At 40.1% G+C, this 15,756-nt stretch overlaps 1 protein-coding gene across 4 annotated transcripts in view; it reads right to left on the bottom strand.

Moving 5' to 3' along the window:
* The window catches only part of pde7a (phosphodiesterase 7A), a 150,465-nt gene that overhangs the window by 119,604 nt on the left and 15,105 nt on the right, over positions 1-15,756 (bottom strand). For 2 of the 4 annotated variants that reach the window (XM_072571523.1, XM_072571526.1), the window contains one exon: positions 1,289-1,351. The exons of the other annotated variants lie outside the window; for them this stretch is intronic. In XM_072571523.1, coding sequence (XP_072427624.1) covers positions 1,289-1,351 — 63 coding nt within the window. Of the gene's footprint in view, positions 1-1,288; positions 1,352-15,756 lie in introns of those variants that run through there. 4 annotated transcript variants of the gene reach the window in all.

Raw genomic sequence — 15,756 nt, 5'->3', positions numbered from 1 at the left:
TCAAATGAATCTAGTGAGTGGCTGAGTGCTCCAGACTAGAAATCGCAGTCAATCTTCAATCTGTAACAGGTTATCTGATCTGAACTTGAAATGGGGAGGCAATGACACAGTAGTAGGTGATGGAAGAGCCCAGCATCTCAGTGCAAAAGGTTGAAGCATTTGCAACAATCTTCATTCCAGAAGTGCTGAGTGAACGACTTATCTTTGCCTCCTCCAGATGCTCCCAGCATCTCAGATTCCAGTCTTCAGCTAATTCAGTTCATTCTGCATGATATCAAGCATGGAGGCACTGGACACTGCAAAGGGAATGGACCCTGACAACATTCTGATCAGAACTAACACAAAGACAGCAGTACTGAACAATCTGTTGCCCCCTGGTTTAGATATGCAGGGGAAGAAATAATTATTTTTGCAGTCTTACTATGTGCAATCCAGTTACTGCAATCATTTTTAGATATTACATCTACCCCTACTCCACTTCAGCACTGGAAAATTTGTGAAGATACTAAAGCCAGGAAATGATAGCGCATGAGGACTATGTGACATTGCAACAAATCAGGAACTCAGGCATCAAATGATGAATAGCCATATTGATAGATGACAGCTGACGGTCAATTGGCCAAGATCCATGTTGTTAGTAAAGAAGAGTCAATTGAAACACTTTCAAAAGGACAAGTGGCAGTGGTACTCTCCTGATGTCAGGAAAAAGGCCAAGTAAGTAGTCCAGTGAATGAACATGGGAGCCAGAGGGACATCTGGGAAATGGAAATAAAAGATAAAACAAATACCTGATATAGGGAAAGGCAAAAAAAATGAAATAAACAACAGCAAACGTACCATTTAGAAGATTGGAAGGTACATACAAGGTTATAACTTCTCAACATCAACATCAGACATAACCATATGAAAACATGAAGATACAAAGTTTTCAATTTTTTTCTAGTTGATCATATTTGAACTTCTGATAAAAGCAGGGTGGGACAAAAGATGACACTTGAATTGGCGTACGAAGATGGAATTAAGCATTCATTTTACAGAAGTACATTTTATCCCTACATTTATGTCAATTATAAAATCTGCAGTCCATATAAATGGAAATTACCCAAATAAACCTAACATCTCTACTGATGAAATGTAATTACAGTAAGCCAAGTTTGTGGTGGTCATTTTCATCATACATGTAAATGGGAGTTTAAGACAGAAAAAGTTAAGATTTTCTAAAAGACATGATTTATTTAAACATGTATTTCCTGTTGAATTTTTTCAAACACACACAAAACAATAGTACCTCAAGAAATCGTTCTTCCCACCCAGATGAAGGAATCCAAAGGTTAGAAGAGTTTGTGAAGGTCTATAAGAAAATAAAAAAAAAGTAGGTAGTATAATAGCAAATGTCAAAAAAATGTAACCCCTGAAATTTCCAAAATTGCCCTTTTATATAAAAGGAGTACTCATGTTTCTACATAGGCCAACAAGAAAATAAGACAATTGGAGCCATTGTAGAATAAGCCTCAAGCCTATACTACATTGATGGCTAATCTTCTGCCACCACTCCACTTCAGCACACTTGCTGAAGTGTTGATCTTTTAAGATGTATCATTTGGGACATGAGAAATGATCGTAAATCACTTGGAGGTGACATTGCATACTCTAAACAAACATCATTGTAGCCACCTTATTTTGGTAAAGATCTATGGAGCTGGTAAATGAAGTGATAAACTGTTAAAAAAGAAATGATCTTAAAGTGACAGGCATAACAAAAGAATGAATTGGGCGATCCTGAGAAGTGATACTAGTAAGGCTATCCATTAAGAGAACAAAGTCTAAAATCACAGTACCAGATTACAGTCCAACAGGTTAATTTGGAAGTACCGCAGTCCCCCTCACCCCGTACCCACAGAGGATACGTTCCAAGACTTACCATGGAAGCCCAAAACTTTGGATAGGAGCAAACCAATTCATTTAAATGGGAAACGTACCTTCCCGGCAGCCTCCTGGTTACTGGTCCCGGAATGTTCCCCATATTATGTTCAGGCCGCAGTAAACTGCAGGTAAATGAAACCCCGGAAAATGATTCTGTTGATTGGGGGGGGGGTCACCCTGTACTATCTTTCACAGCACTGCTCCTTCATCAGGTAGCTGTGGGCAGGATCATGAGACACAGAATTTATAGCAAAAGATCTGTGTCATGCAACTGAAATGATACACTGAATAAACCTAGATTGCTGTCCAATCAAACCTGTTGGACTCTTACCTGATGTTGAGAAGTTTTTAAACTTTTGTCCACCCCAGTCCAACACCAACATCTCCACATCATTAAGAGAACAATTAGGAAGACAGCATCCAACCAATCCAAGATTGACCATTCATTGATCATGCTATTCATGGTCAAACATAAAGCATCAAAAGGGGGAGAAAATCCAATTAGAATTCAGGATGTCTCTGATCATGCACAGAAATAGGGCTTGGTAAGGGATTTTGTGGCTTGATGCACAACAAGGAAGTCCAATGACAGGAGGAGAATTTCAGTCAACAGAAAACAATAAGACTTCTGTGCTCTATCATCTAATATCCTGAAATGGAATCTCTAGTTAGAAGGGCTAAAACCATTGCTTTTAAGAATTACTTATTTCTGAAACTGTATAAACATTTGCACCTGGGCAAACTCAGACTGGTTCTCTCAAATTCAATCTCTACCTACAATCAACTTTTGTCAAAGACAAGGTTTCAGTGGGGAAGGGGAGCCAAAATTAATGGCTCTTAAATGTACATGATATTGGGAACAAAATAAATGCACTAACAGCATATATCGAAACATTATCTCCTGATTTATTCTCTACCTTATGGATCACTACTGTTGGGTGGCATTAAAGGTTACTTCCATCAGGGTCGTCTTCCCCTTGTTGTTTCTTACCTCCATCCACGTGCATTCTCCATCATTTGATCTTAGATCATTTCTTGCTATTTCAGTTAATTCATCATGAAATTTTAAAAACCACCTAACCACCTTTCCTTTTATAGAAGAAAGTGAGGACTGCAGATGCTGGATATCAGAGTTGAGAGTGGGATGCTGGAAAAGCACAGCAGGTCAAGCATCATCCGAGGAGCAAGAGAATCGACGTTTCGGGCAACAGACTTCATCCTGAAGGGCTCTTGCTTAAAGCGGCAATTCTCCTGCTCCACGGATGCTGCTTGAACTGCTGTGCTTTTCTAGCACTCCACATTTCCTTTTCTGCCTATCTTTTTCTAATATCGCACATTGGTGATTATTTATTTCCCAGCACTAATTTCCTTATAGCCATGTCTCCAATAACATGGAAGGTTGGCCTTATATCAAAGGGAATGGAGTATAAATATAGGGAGGTCTCACTAAAACTTTATAAGGCACGAGTCAGACCACATCTAGAATACTGAAAACAGTTTTGACCCCCTTATCTAAAGAGGTGGGTGTACTGACATTAGAGACAGTCTAGGTAAAGTTCACCAGGTTGATTCCAGATATGGTGGGATTTTCTTATGAGGAGAGGTTGAATAAGTTGAGCTTGTACTCATTGGAGTTCAGATGAATGACAGGACACCCTAATGAAACATACAATTCTTCGAGGCAGGTAGATACAGATAGGTAGTTTCCTTTGTGAGTGTGTCTCAGTAGACAACAGTCTCAAAGTAAGGGATTGCCAAACTAAGACAGAGATGAAGAGGGATTCCTTCTCTGAGGATAGTAAATCCATGGAATTCTTTAACAGAGAACTGCAAAGGCTGTATCGTTCAAGGCTGCAGCAGAGTTTTAACCAGTGAGGACATTGGGGTTATGAGGAAAAGGCATAAAGTGAAGATCAGCCATAGTTTTTCTGAAGGGCTGAGCAGACTCCATGAACCAAACTGCCAACTTCCGTTCCTACTTTTTCATTAAAATATTCACTCAGGGTGTGGGCATCAATGGTCAGGCCAATGTTTATTCAGATCACTATTTGTCTTGATAGCTCTTGAAAGTGGTGAGTTGCCTTCGCAAACCACTGCCATTGCTATAGGTAAGCTCTCAATTCCATTAGTGACTAAGTTTTCACCAAGGAACATATTTCAAGTCAAAATGGTGAGTGGAACTTGCAGCTAGTGGTGTTCCCACGTATCTGCTGTCCCTTATTCTTCTAGGTGGTAGCGGTCGTGGGTTTGCAAGGTGCTAAGATGCCCTTGCTATATTTCTACATTGCTGCTACTGAGTCAGTGGTGCGGGGAGTGGACGTTTTTAGATGTGGTGCCAATCAAGCAAGCAGGTTTGTCCTCAACGTGTTATCATTCTTGCATGTTGTGAAAGCTGCACTGATCTGCAGTGCATCAGAATTCTGACTTTTGCCTTTTAGATATTAAACAAGCCATGGGGAGTCAGGTGATGAGTTACTTGCTGCAAGATTCCAAGCTTCTGACCTGCTCCTGTAGCCACAGCAATTATATGGCTCATTATATATCTAGTAACCCCAGGATGTATAAAGTGGGGGATTCAGAGACTTTTATATCATTGAACTTCAAAAGGCAACAGTTTAGATTCGCTCTTGTTGGAGATTATCATTGCCTGACATTTATGTGGTATGAATGTTACATGCCACTTGCCAGCCCAAACGTTGTCCAGGTCCTGCTGCTTTTGCACATGGACTGCTTCAGTTTCTGAGAAGTCACAAATTGTGCTGAACATTGTTTAGTCATCAGTTAACATTCCCGCTTCTAACCCTATAACGGAGTAAGAGTTAGTGATGAAGCAGCTGAAAATAGCTGGACCAAGGATATTAGATGGTCTTACAACTGGAGTTAAATTGAACCCAAAAATCTTACAGAATTACCTTAGAAGTATATCCATCCTTGCATGTAGACCAATACAGGTGTCAGATCAAAGCCTTACAAAACTGGCATAGTGAGGCTGAAATTATTAAAGTTGACAGTAACTTTGTGTCCAACTCTCTTTCTCTCTTCCGATAATCTCTTGATTTACAAGTGCAAATTGTGTAAGCCTACATCGCTCATTGCAACCGGCTGTTTTTCAGATACCCAAGAATTGCAACTGGACTCACTAATGGAAGAGTGAGGAAAAAAAAGTGAGGAACACATTCGATTGCTATACTTCACAGGATAATTTAGAGGTAGAATCTGCTTTTAGAGAGACATCAGGCATGAATTGCTGCATCTAGGACAAGGAACACAGCACAAGCATCATGACAGTGGAGTGTTGGGGTCACAAGCAAATTAAGCTGAAAGGACTTTGATGAGGCAGGCTTCAGAAAACAGCTGATGTGTATACGGTTTTTAAGTTGTGAAGGATGCTAATGAAGACAAACTAACAGTCTTTGCAATTTGAAGTAAAAATCAATTTTGTTGCGGTTTCCATTATTTCAAACAAATTAACCACTCATTAAAACAGATCTCACTCATTCCTGAGATGCCTAAGAAACTAAAATGGTAAAAATTAACCACCGATCCTCTATACGCTTCCAATATATCGAGTCAGTTTTGTGGTACAGACTCAATGCAGTAAAAATACATTTTACCTAGAAATTTGGGGAAAGTTAGTCATAAGCAGGATTACTTTTTTTTTAAAAAGGGATACATTGTAGTAAATTTATAAAACAAACATGGTGTCTGTCAATAATTCCCAAAGAGAATATGCTTTTGCAAGTAACCTAAGGGAGTAACAAATTGGGTCAAAGCCCATCTGACATAGTCAACAATCTCCACAGGAGAAAATAATGAGTATTTTCCCACTGACATTACTCAGGAGTAGGAATTAGAAATACTGCCAACAGCTCAAATAGTTTGGAGTCTATAGTCCAGCAACATCTGATATAATAAAGAGGTATGTGAAGGCTGGTAGCATTGCTGTTTGAGAAACACTTCCATCTGGCATTTGAGGGACACTATGTCAAAACAACTAACACAGTTAGAACCAGAGTTCATATCTTCAGAGTCAAATGAAGCCCCATGAAATTATTGTTCCAGTTGTAATCATTCATTCTGATTGGGTGGCTTCCTTGCACCTTAATAGGCCTACTGCAATCAGATCAAAGACTTGGAGATAAACACAGAATGCTGGAGAAACTCAGCAGATTTGGCAGCTTTGTTGGAGAGATCATCAGAGCTTGTGCTTCGAGTCTGGTACAATTCTTCTCCGGAAGAGTTTCAGTCAGAAGCAAAGGAGCGACCTTATGGAGGTTGATAGAATCATGAGGAGCACGGATAGGGTGGAACAAACAAGAACTTTTTCCCATGGTAGGAGAATGCAAAACTAGAGGGCATAGGTTTAGGTGAGAGGGAAAAGATCTTAAAGGGGACCTGAAAGTCAACTTTTTCCACAGAGGATGCTGCATGTATGGAATGAGTTGACAGTGGCAAGTACAATTACAACATTTAAAAGGCTTTTGGATGGTTACATGGATTAGAAGAGTCTAGAGGGATATGGGCCAAATGCTAGCAAATGGGACTAGATTAGTTCAGGATATCTGGTCTGTATGGACGATTGAACCAAAGGTTGATTCCATTGATTCCATGTTGTATGACTCTTAAGAATCATTCCAATTTCAAAATGTTAACTGTTTCTCTCTCCACAGATGCTACCAGACCTGTTGAGTTTCTCAAGCATTTTGTGTTTGTTTCAGATTTTTGATTTCCCATATTCATGATACTTTGCTGTTATTTGAAAAGACTTTAAGTCCTTGTATTCTCTGGTCACCAAGCAGTTACTGGAAGGTTCGTTTTCTGTTTCTTATCAATCTTCAGGAGAAATGAAAAAAAAGACAAAGATGCACTTGTCAACTGAAGCTGTCACAGAAGCCTTGTGCAGGATTTGTAGGTCTCAGTAATTCCAAGTCACAAGCTGTATTGGTTTTCCAGAGCAATAACCAGGAGTTGCATGATATAATGAAAGTCTGCTACATCATAATTCCCAAGATTTGTTTAAGCCGATGCTTCAACGGTACAACAATGCTACATCAGCTGCATTCAAATTAATGGAAATGTCACCATCCTAGAATTCACTGACCAATAGTGCTGGATGTAAGTTTGCTCCCTGAGCTGGAACAATTGTGCTTTACAAGCACTTAGCCTAATGACCCCAATCCTCAACCTCTTAGATTGTACCAGTAAGTGGAAATAATACAAGCAGTTAGATAGAATTCTCAGCACACAGCAGTCTAGTTTCCTCCAAATTCAAAACATGTGCAGACCACATGAACATATACAAATAAGATAATATCTCCAATTGAACTTGGTATTTACTGCAGTTCAGCTGAGAGACTATAGTCTCAAATATATTGTTTGGACACTATTAAAATAAATAGTGCATTAATATACTGAAGTTCCTCAATTTTCCTTTATATTGCTGCAAATAGCCTTACACATAACTACAAAATATAAAATTCTGGATAAATTAATTTAAATTTAAGGCTAAAACTAGTCAGTGAGACATACTCTGAGATTACTTGCAGCATCCCCATAGTTAGTTTCAAGTTAGGAATCTTGAATATAAATTGCCACAAGTATAAAGCTAGTTAAATATTATGGTTGGTCAACGGTTGAACATGGAGCAAAGTTGATAAAGTCAGAGTTGTACACCACGGAAACAGATCTTGCGGTCCAACTCATCCATGCCGACTAGATATCCTAAACTAATCTAGTCCCATTTGCCAGCACTTAGCCCATATCCCTCTAAACTCTCCCAATCACAAACCGATCCAGGTGCCTTTTAAAATATTGTAATTATACCAGCCTACACCACTTCCTCTGGCAGCTGATTCCATACCTGCACCACTCTCTGCATGAACAAGTTGCTCCTTTGGTCCCATTTAATTTTTTCCCCCCTCACCCTAAACCTGTGCCTTCTAGTTCTGGACTCCCTGGACTCCCCCAACCCAGGGAAAAGACCTGCCCCTCAAGATTTTATAAACCTCGATTAAAAGGTCACTCCAGCTTCCGATGCTCCAGAGAAAACAGCCCCAGACTATTCAGACTCTCCCTTGCTTCAACCCTGGCAACATCCCTGTAAATCTTTTCCGAGCCCTGTCAAGTTTCACAACATCCTTCTAATAGAAGGAAAAGCAGAACTGCAAAGAATACTCCAAAGTGGCCAAACCACTGACTTTTGCAGCCGCAATAGGGCTTCCTAACTGCTATATTCAATGCTCTGACCAATAAAGGAAAGCACATCAAACACTTTTTTCACTATCCTAAATCTCTGGGACCGCACATTCATGGAACAGTGAACCTGCACTCCATCTTCTTTAATGCTAGTGATTACTTCAACCAGCAAACAGTTTTCTCTCTGATTCTCAATTGCTCAGGAGTCAGTTTCTCCCTGAGTTCAGTCCTTTTTTGAACATGCAAAGTCAGAGCAGAAGTATACCATTCAGCATCCCAAACAGGGTCTGCTCTCTGGTACAGGCATTGACAATAAAAGTTGTAAAAAAACTTAAAAATTCAATGATCCCTATCTCCTGAAGCTAGAGTGTTCAAAAATTGCACAGCCATCCGTGAGAATAATGTTCTCATTTCTGTCCCAAAAGGAAAATTCCTAACTTCGAAGCAGTGTCCCTCCAGTTCCTGATTCACTTAAGAGGAAACATCCTTTCCTTGTCCATCTTGTTAAAGCCATTCAGGCTCTTGTATCAAACCAAATTGTCTTCTGATTCAAACAATCAACTTAATTCCAGTGTAATCAAATTCCGTCTGTTCTTCCTTTAATCATAAGGCAAATCATTCATCCCAGTTATCAACACAGTATACTTCGTATGTACCATCTGCAATGCATTTACATCTTTTCTTAAGTAAGAAAACCAAAACAGCACACAGTATTCGTGCTGTAGTCTCACCAACATCCTATGTAACCATAGAACTAAGTCCTTGCCTGCATTTCAATTCCTTCTGCTAGAATAAAGAATAGCATTCTTGATTACTTGCTGTGCCTGCATGCTAACATTTTTGTAACTCATGTAATAGAACAAAATCTCTGTATCTTGGAACCCTACATTCATTGTTCATTTAAGTAATAGTCCAAATTTATATTATTTCCACAAAATTGAACAACTTCTATTTCACTTTTTTCCATCTGCCAATTTTCTTGCCCATTCACTCAACCTATCTACATTCAAGTGCATTTTTGTTATGTTTTCTTCAGAACATATTTATAATTAATTTTAAAGTCTTTTAGAAGTTTTCTAGCATCTGACATATTTTGGAAAAATCTCAGTGATATTTATACAACTCTACTATCCATATTTAAGTTAAAAAAAATCACACAACACCAGGTTATAGTCCAAACAGGTTTAATTGGAAGCACTTGCTTTCGGAGTTAGTGTTTCCAATTAAACCTGTTGGACTATAACCTGGTGTCGTGTGATTTTTAACTTTGTACACCCCAGTCCAAAACTAGCATCTCCAAATCACTTTTTTTTAAAAAGACTAGACAAATCTGGTAGGGAAAAGTGAGGAATGCAGATGCTGAAGATCAGAGTCAAGAGTGTGGCACTGGAAAAGCACAGCAGGTCAGGCAGCACTTGAGCAGCAAGGAAAACCAGCGCACCAGGCACAAGCCCCTCTTGATGAAGGGCTCACGCCCAAAACGCCAATCCCCCAACACTGCCTGACCCGACTGCGACCCCAATATCACACTCCCGACTCTAGATTGGAGTCACCAGAACCCAGAGACTTGTCAGCTGACAGTTCAATCAGTTGGCTCACTAGGGACAAAGTTCAACAAGTTCCTCTCTCCCTTTCATCTTCTGACTTAAAGCAATTGCTGATGGTTTTTTTCATATCCTCTATGGAGAAGAAATGAAATGAAATATTTATTCACTTCATCAGACATTTCCTTATTATCTATCACCAATTCCCCATTCTTATTCTCTCGAATGCCAGCAGTCACTGTGCTTACTCTTTTACAGTTATAAAAATATGTTAAGATACCAATTCTAGATACTACTGGATAAGACAGATTTGATTGAAACCTGGCTTGATATGTTTAATTTTTTGTTTGTTTTCATTAATGTGGGTGGAAAGTCACTGAAATACATTCAAATGAGGCAGAGATTCTTTTACAGCATAATATAGATTCATTCCGGAAAAGAAAGAAAACATATTATACTACAGTTAGAAAGATTGTAACCCAAACTTTTCAACAAAGTTCAATTTTTTTAGCACACTTTAAAAGTATCACGATTAGAACGAAGATACAAACAACAAAGTCCCACCGTATTTTAAATGTTATTTATTATAATAAAATAAAAAAGGAATTTAACAAGAGGTGAGGTCATACTGGATTTGGTTCTGGGTAACGAACCAGGCCAGGTGTTAGAATTGGAGGTAGGTGAGCACTTTGGGGACAGTGACCACAATTCGGTGACTTCTACTCTACTGATGGAGAGGGATAAGTGTGCACTGCAGGGCAAGAGTTATAGCTGGGGGCAGGGAAATTATGATGCGGTGAGGCACGACTTAGGATGTGTGGCTTGGAAAAGTAGGCTTCAAGGCAAGGGCGCAATTGATATGTGGAGCTTGTTCAAGGAGCAACTATTGAGTGTCCTTGATAAGTATGTACCTGTCAGGCAGGGAGGAAAGGGTCGTGTGAGGGAGCCGTGGTTTAGTAAGGAATTGGAATCCCTTGTTAAAGGGAAGAGGGCGGCCTATGTAAAGATGAGGCGTGAAGGTTCAATTGGGGCGATTGAGAGTTATAAGGTAGCCAGGAAGGATCTGAAGAGAGAGCTAAGAGCAGCAAGGAGGGGACATGAAAAGTCCTTAGTTGGTAGGATTAGGGAAAACCCAAAGGCTTTCAATAGGTATGTCAGGAATAAAAGAATGACTAGGGTAGGAATAGGTCCAGTCAAGGATAGTAGTGGGAAGTTGCTTGTGGAGGCTGAAGAGATTGGGAGACACTGAATGAATACTTTTCGTCACTATTCACTCGGGAACAGGACATTGTTGCCAATGTGAATACTGAGTCACAATTAATTAGAATGGATGGCTTTGAGGTATGTAGGGAAGAGGTGTTGGAAATTCTGGAAAGGGTGAAAATAGATAAGTCCCCTGGGCCTGATGGCATTTATCCTAGGATTCTCTGGGAAGCAAGGGAGGAGATTGCAGAGCCATTGGCCTTGATTTTTATGTCCTCGATCTTTATGTCCTCGTTGTCTACAGGAATAGTGCCAGAAGACTGGAGGATAGCAAATGTGGTTCTCTTGTTCAAGGGGAGTAGGGATAACCCTAGTAACTATAGGCCAGTGAGCCTCACTTCTGTTGTGGGCAAATTCTTAGAGAGAATTGTAAGGGATAGGATTTATGCACATCTGGATAGGAATAACGTGATCAAGGATAGTCAGCATGGTTTTGTGAAGGGCAGATCGTGCCTCACAAACCTTATTGAATTCTTTGAGAAGGTGACTAAGGAGGTGGATGAGGGTAAAGCGGTAGATATGGTGTATATGGAGTTTAGTAAGGCGTTTGACAAGGTTCCCCATGGTAGGCTACTGCAACAAAATACGGAGGTATGGCATTGAGGGTGAGTTGGAGGTTTGGATTAGGAATTGGCTGGCTGGAAGAAGACAGAGGGTAGTAGTTGATGGTAAAGGTTCATCTTGGAGTGTAGTTACTAGCGGTGTTCCGCAAGGATCTGTTTTGGGACCATTGCTGTTTGTCATTTTTATAAATGACCTGGAGAAGGGGCTAGAAGGTTGGGTGAGCAAGTTTGCGGATGATACGAAAGTCGATGGAGTTGTTGACAGTGAGGAAGGATGTGTCAGGTTATAGCGGGATATAGATATGCTGCAGAGCTGGGCAGAAAGGTGGCAAATGGAGTTCAATGTGGGTAAGTGTGAGGTGATTCACTTTGGTATGAGTAACAAAAAGATGGGGTACTGGGCTAATGGTGTGGATGAGCAGAGGGATCTTGGTGTCCATGTACACAGATCTCTGAAAGTTGCCACCCAGGTAAATAGTGCGGTGAAGGCGGCATATGGCGTACTGGCTTTTATTGGTAGAGGAATTGAGTTCCGGAGTCCTGAGGTCATGTTGCAGTTGTAGAAGACTCTGGTGCAGCCGCATCTGGAGTATTGTGTGCAGTTTTGGTCGCCATACTATAGAAAGGATGTGTAGGCACTGGAACGGGTGCAGACGAGGTTTACCAGGATGTTGCCTGGTATGGTGGGAAGATCGTATGAGGAAAGGCTGAGGGCACTTGGGGCTGTTTTCATTGGAGAAAAGAAGGTTTTGGGGTGACTTGATAGAGGTATACAAGATGATTAGGGGTTTAGATAGGGTTGACCATGAGAACCTTTTTCCACGTATGGAGTCAGCTATTACAAGGGGGCATAGCATTAAATTAAGGGATGGTAGGTATAGGACAGATGTTAGGGGTAGATTCTTTACTCAGCGAGTTGTGAGTTCATGGAATGCCCTGCCGGTAGCAGTGGTGGACTCTCCCTCTTTATGGGCATTTAAACGGGCATTGGATAGGTATATGGAGGATAGTGGGCTAGTGTAGGTTAGGTGGGCTTGGATCGGCGCAACATCGAGGGCCAAAGGGCCTGTACTGCACTGTATTTTTCTACGTTCTATGTTCTAAATCTTGGAAGATGAGTGCAATGGGCTCCCTGATTAAGACAGGAGTGAAACGGGTACCAATTAAATGTTTTGCGTTGAGGGCACCTTCTGGAAAAATCACTCTGAACTGTTGCCAGAACGGTGTGAAACACATCCAAATGGAACAACAGTTGAGGGTGGTGAATCTTCCAGTTACCAGACAAGGTGGTGAACATGCCCTCACATACAATAAGGAATAAACACACGGCAATATTGAAATCTATTTGCTTCCTCTCTCATTATGTCCATTGCTAAGATGCCAATAAATATATTTCTGAATTATACAACCATTCAGATGGTGCACGTAGCACTAATAATTGCTGTTACCTCTCACCACTGGCCTATGGTCCCACTGATTTAGCTGGTCTTTTGCATTCCACCTCACATCTCATTCCCCCTGTTCAGAATCAAGCCATTGATTTACTGTTATGAAAATTATCAGTCCAATAACGAGACAGAATTCTCCATTTACACTGCTCAAATCCTGCAGCAGAATGGCATTTACCAAACCAAAGGCACACAATCTTAAATCAAAATACTAATAAAAGAATATCTTGGCTTCATTCTACCTCTTGTTAAAATGATACAATCTAGTCTGAAGTGAATTCATCAAAATAAAAAAAAAACAAAAAAAAAGCCTGAATAATAACTACAAAAGAATAACGGCATTGCTAAACACATCTCCTTTTTTAAAAAAAAACCACCATAAAAGCCTCTGAAAATGTGTTCTTCACATATTGGGGAACTCAACCATCTGTGTGAATCTGAACAGAGTAACCCAATATAGTTTTAAACTCAATTTAAAAATTCAAGGTTTCAGGGTCAATTTTAAGCTTTTGTTGCAGTTTTGTCAGGATATTGAGCCTGCAGCATATTATTTCAGCAAATGGGTTTGCCATACAGTTACTCAATGCAAGCTTCATGCTAGTATATTTAAAAAACTTCAAACAGTTCTACTCCTTCTTTCAACAATAAATACAGTACTTAACTGACCAGAAGCATCCCAAGTTTGATCGTTAGTTTGTGTTGACCTCAAACAAGGTGGTGTGGGAACAATATAACTGGTATCAACATACTTGGTTTGAGAAGAGGATTTTTTATTCAGGTTAGCAAGGACTACAACTTTAATATCTGGATACTGGATATTTATACCAGTTTCACCCTAGTGGTATGAGCTCAACGAGGCTAATTTTAAAAATTCATGCAATGAGAACAGTCGCTGGTTCTACCAGTATTTATCCCCCCATCGGAGTTGCTTTATTGCTCTGGAGAAGGTGGTGGTTAGCTATCTTCTTGAACACTGTCATATATCCGATTTGCGTTAGGAAGGGAGCTCCAAGGATTAGATCCATCTTGACTAAATGAACGGCAACTATTTTCATCTCAGAATAATGTGTGGCTTGGAGGAAAATATGCAGGTGATTTTTGTTCTCATGTATCTACTGCCCTTGTCATTCTCAGTAACAGAAGTCATCACAGGTTTAGACAATACTTTCAAAGGAGCCTGCACAAGTTGTTGCAGTGCATTTTGTAGATAATAGACTGCTGCCACTGATTGGAGAGAATGAATGTTGAAGGTGGCAAATGGAGTGCCAATCAAGTGGGCTACAGGCAGTTCCTGGGTTGTGACTCTGTTCCAGAGTCCATTCGTAAGTGGATGTGTGTGTAAGTTGGAAAATAATAGAATGTAGCCATAAGTACAGAAATTGTTCGTATGACAAATCTTTAAAATTACACCCATGTGGGATTGTGTTTATAAGTAGGAGTGTGTAGGACCCTTCACTGGACCCGAAACATTGACTCTGCTTTCTCCATAAAACAAATGAAGCTTTGCTTCTAGTTTCCTCTTCAGTTGAGGTGAATCATGGATATCTTGAAGCGGACAATTCAGCAACAGATGCTGCTGCCCAAAGATACCTTTTCCCCAACAAAGGTTTTCAACAAGCACTTTCAACAAGCATTTCTGCAGAATCTTGAGTACAGGGTTCACAAGATCATAGCACTGTGCTGTTATTGATTCTCCACAGGACTTGACAGTTGAACCAGGCAAAACCAGTTTATGGGGTACTACCATCTTACAAATCTAAGTGGGTTTCTTTCAGGTAGGTCTACTAACAAACATCCTGGTAACATTTCTGCAAAATCATCTTCGATGGACTGGTCACTGTCCCGAATGGTTAGAGAAACCATCTTCAACCATTTGCTATTATCTGAACACTCAAAAGTCCAACACGCCAGGGGAGTAAACATTTCAAGACACTTTAAACCTCTCCTTGAAAAAGACAGCATTGACCTTGATAGTAGAAAGAGCTTGTTACTAATTGCTAAGAATGGGGGTAACTTGTTCATCTGAATGCATCACTCTTCAAGTCTCATTGCCTTAATGGAAGCACTCTCCAAGTGGAGAGGAGAAAAAGAAAGTAAATGCTGCACTTCTGTAGTGACTGAAACCAGGTTGACCTCGTTGACTAGGTCATTGAGGTGTTAGCCTGGGCCAAACAGTTAACAGATTCAAAAGGCAAAACAACGGTGGTGGACAATTTGAGGTCTTATGTCCAATAGCACTTGTATCCTGCCAAAGCTGCTATTTAATGAAGCAAGAACTTCATTAGTTATAACTAATGTCATAACTAATTATAACTTTTTTTCAAAAATTGAAAAATAGTGATCATGGTGGCTCAGTAGCTTGCACTGCTGCCTCACAACACCAGGGAGCCAAGTTCAATTCCATCCTCAGGTGATGTCTGTGTTGAATTTGCCCATTTCCTTGCATTTGTGTGGGCTTCCTCCAGGTGCTCTGCTTTGCTCCCACAGTCCAAAGCTGTCTAGGTTAAGTGGATTAGCCATGGGAATGTGGGGTTACAGGGATAAGGTAGGAGAGGATGATGCTCTTTGGAGGATCGGTGTGGACTTGTGGACCAAACGGCCTGTTTCCACACTGTAGGGGTTCCATGAACACCTTCACATTTCATGTTAAATGAAAGTGACATACACAATCTTAAACTTTAAGCCAACTGTATGGACATAAGAAGAGAACTGGACATGCTTAATTGGGCAAACAATCTAAATGCATGACTATAAACAAACAGGGGAAACATTTAAAGAACCAAAATGTTCAACAAAAATATATTTCACTGATAAACAAAT

This window comes from Chiloscyllium punctatum, chromosome 5, assembly GCF_047496795.1.
Source record: "Chiloscyllium punctatum isolate Juve2018m chromosome 5, sChiPun1.3, whole genome shotgun sequence".
NCBI lineage: Eukaryota > Metazoa > Chordata > Chondrichthyes > Orectolobiformes > Hemiscylliidae > Chiloscyllium > Chiloscyllium punctatum.
This window is presented reverse-complemented; position numbering and strand designations above follow the sequence as displayed.